Source organism: Penaeus monodon, chromosome 32 (assembly GCF_015228065.2).
Source record: "Penaeus monodon isolate SGIC_2016 chromosome 32, NSTDA_Pmon_1, whole genome shotgun sequence".
In the NCBI taxonomy this organism is placed as follows: domain Eukaryota; kingdom Metazoa; phylum Arthropoda; class Malacostraca; order Decapoda; family Penaeidae; genus Penaeus; species Penaeus monodon.
The window spans coordinates 7196882-7197650 of NC_051417.1; the positions used below are offsets into that span (position 1 = coordinate 7196882).

At 38.8% G+C, this 769-nt stretch overlaps 1 protein-coding gene across 4 annotated transcripts in view; it reads left to right on the plus strand.

Moving 5' to 3' along the window:
* Positions 1-769, plus strand: part of LOC119593404 — a 24066-nt gene that overhangs the window by 10827 nt on the left and 12470 nt on the right. For all 4 annotated transcript variants that reach the window (XR_005230544.1, XR_005230545.1, XM_037942334.1 and 1 more), the window contains exon 8: positions 32-150. Coding sequence is in view for 2 of the 4 variants with exons in the window: in XM_037942334.1 (XP_037798262.1) it covers positions 32-150 (119 nt within the window). In the remaining 2 variants the exon portion in view is untranslated. The remainder of the gene's footprint in view (positions 1-31; positions 151-769) is intronic.

Consider the following 769-nt stretch of genomic DNA (forward strand, 5'->3'; position numbering starts at 1 on the left):
TATTTTCACTGTTCCATTCATCCGCCCCCAGGCGATGGGCGTGGGCATGGGCGGGTCCGGGAACGACATCCCGAGTGACGTCGAGAAGGACTCCGTCAAGGGCAAGCTGAAGGGCCTCTTCAAGAAGGGGCCGCCGTCGAGATCGCAGAGGTGAACAGTTCATTAGTTTTAATGGAGCTTAATGCCCCATTTTTCCAGACTTTTTTTTTATGTAGAATCTTAGGTGTGAAATGTGTTTCTTTTACCTGTTTTTTTTCCGTTTAGTTGTGAAAAGTTGTGAAATAGCTTAATGGAAAAGATCCTATATGAATTGATATTTTTCAGTGTCCATTGCTATCACCAGTCCCTCACCATTTACGTAATATTGAAATTAAGAGTCATTATCATTTGAAAGCCACATTCTCCTCAGATATCACAACTGATTCCTTCATTGTCCAGTCTCGTTTTCATATAGCTTAGGGTCTTGATAATAATAATAAAAAAATGCATGTAAACTGACTTTTTTCTGAGAACCATTTTCTCCTCTTCTGCTTCAGTAATCTCAAAAATCTCGCGAAAATTCCTGCCTCTATACTCTATTCCGTCTGCTCTTGTCTTGGCCTCGTGAGGAATATTCGTGGCTGAGAAAGTAATTTTGTGATTTCAAATATATATTTTTTTATGTGGCATTGTATAGGATATTAAAAAGGTATTTTCCGTTTTATCTGGTTGAAGTACGTAATCATTTCAATAGAGACATGTAGTTTAACAGTGCCTTATCAGAACTGTT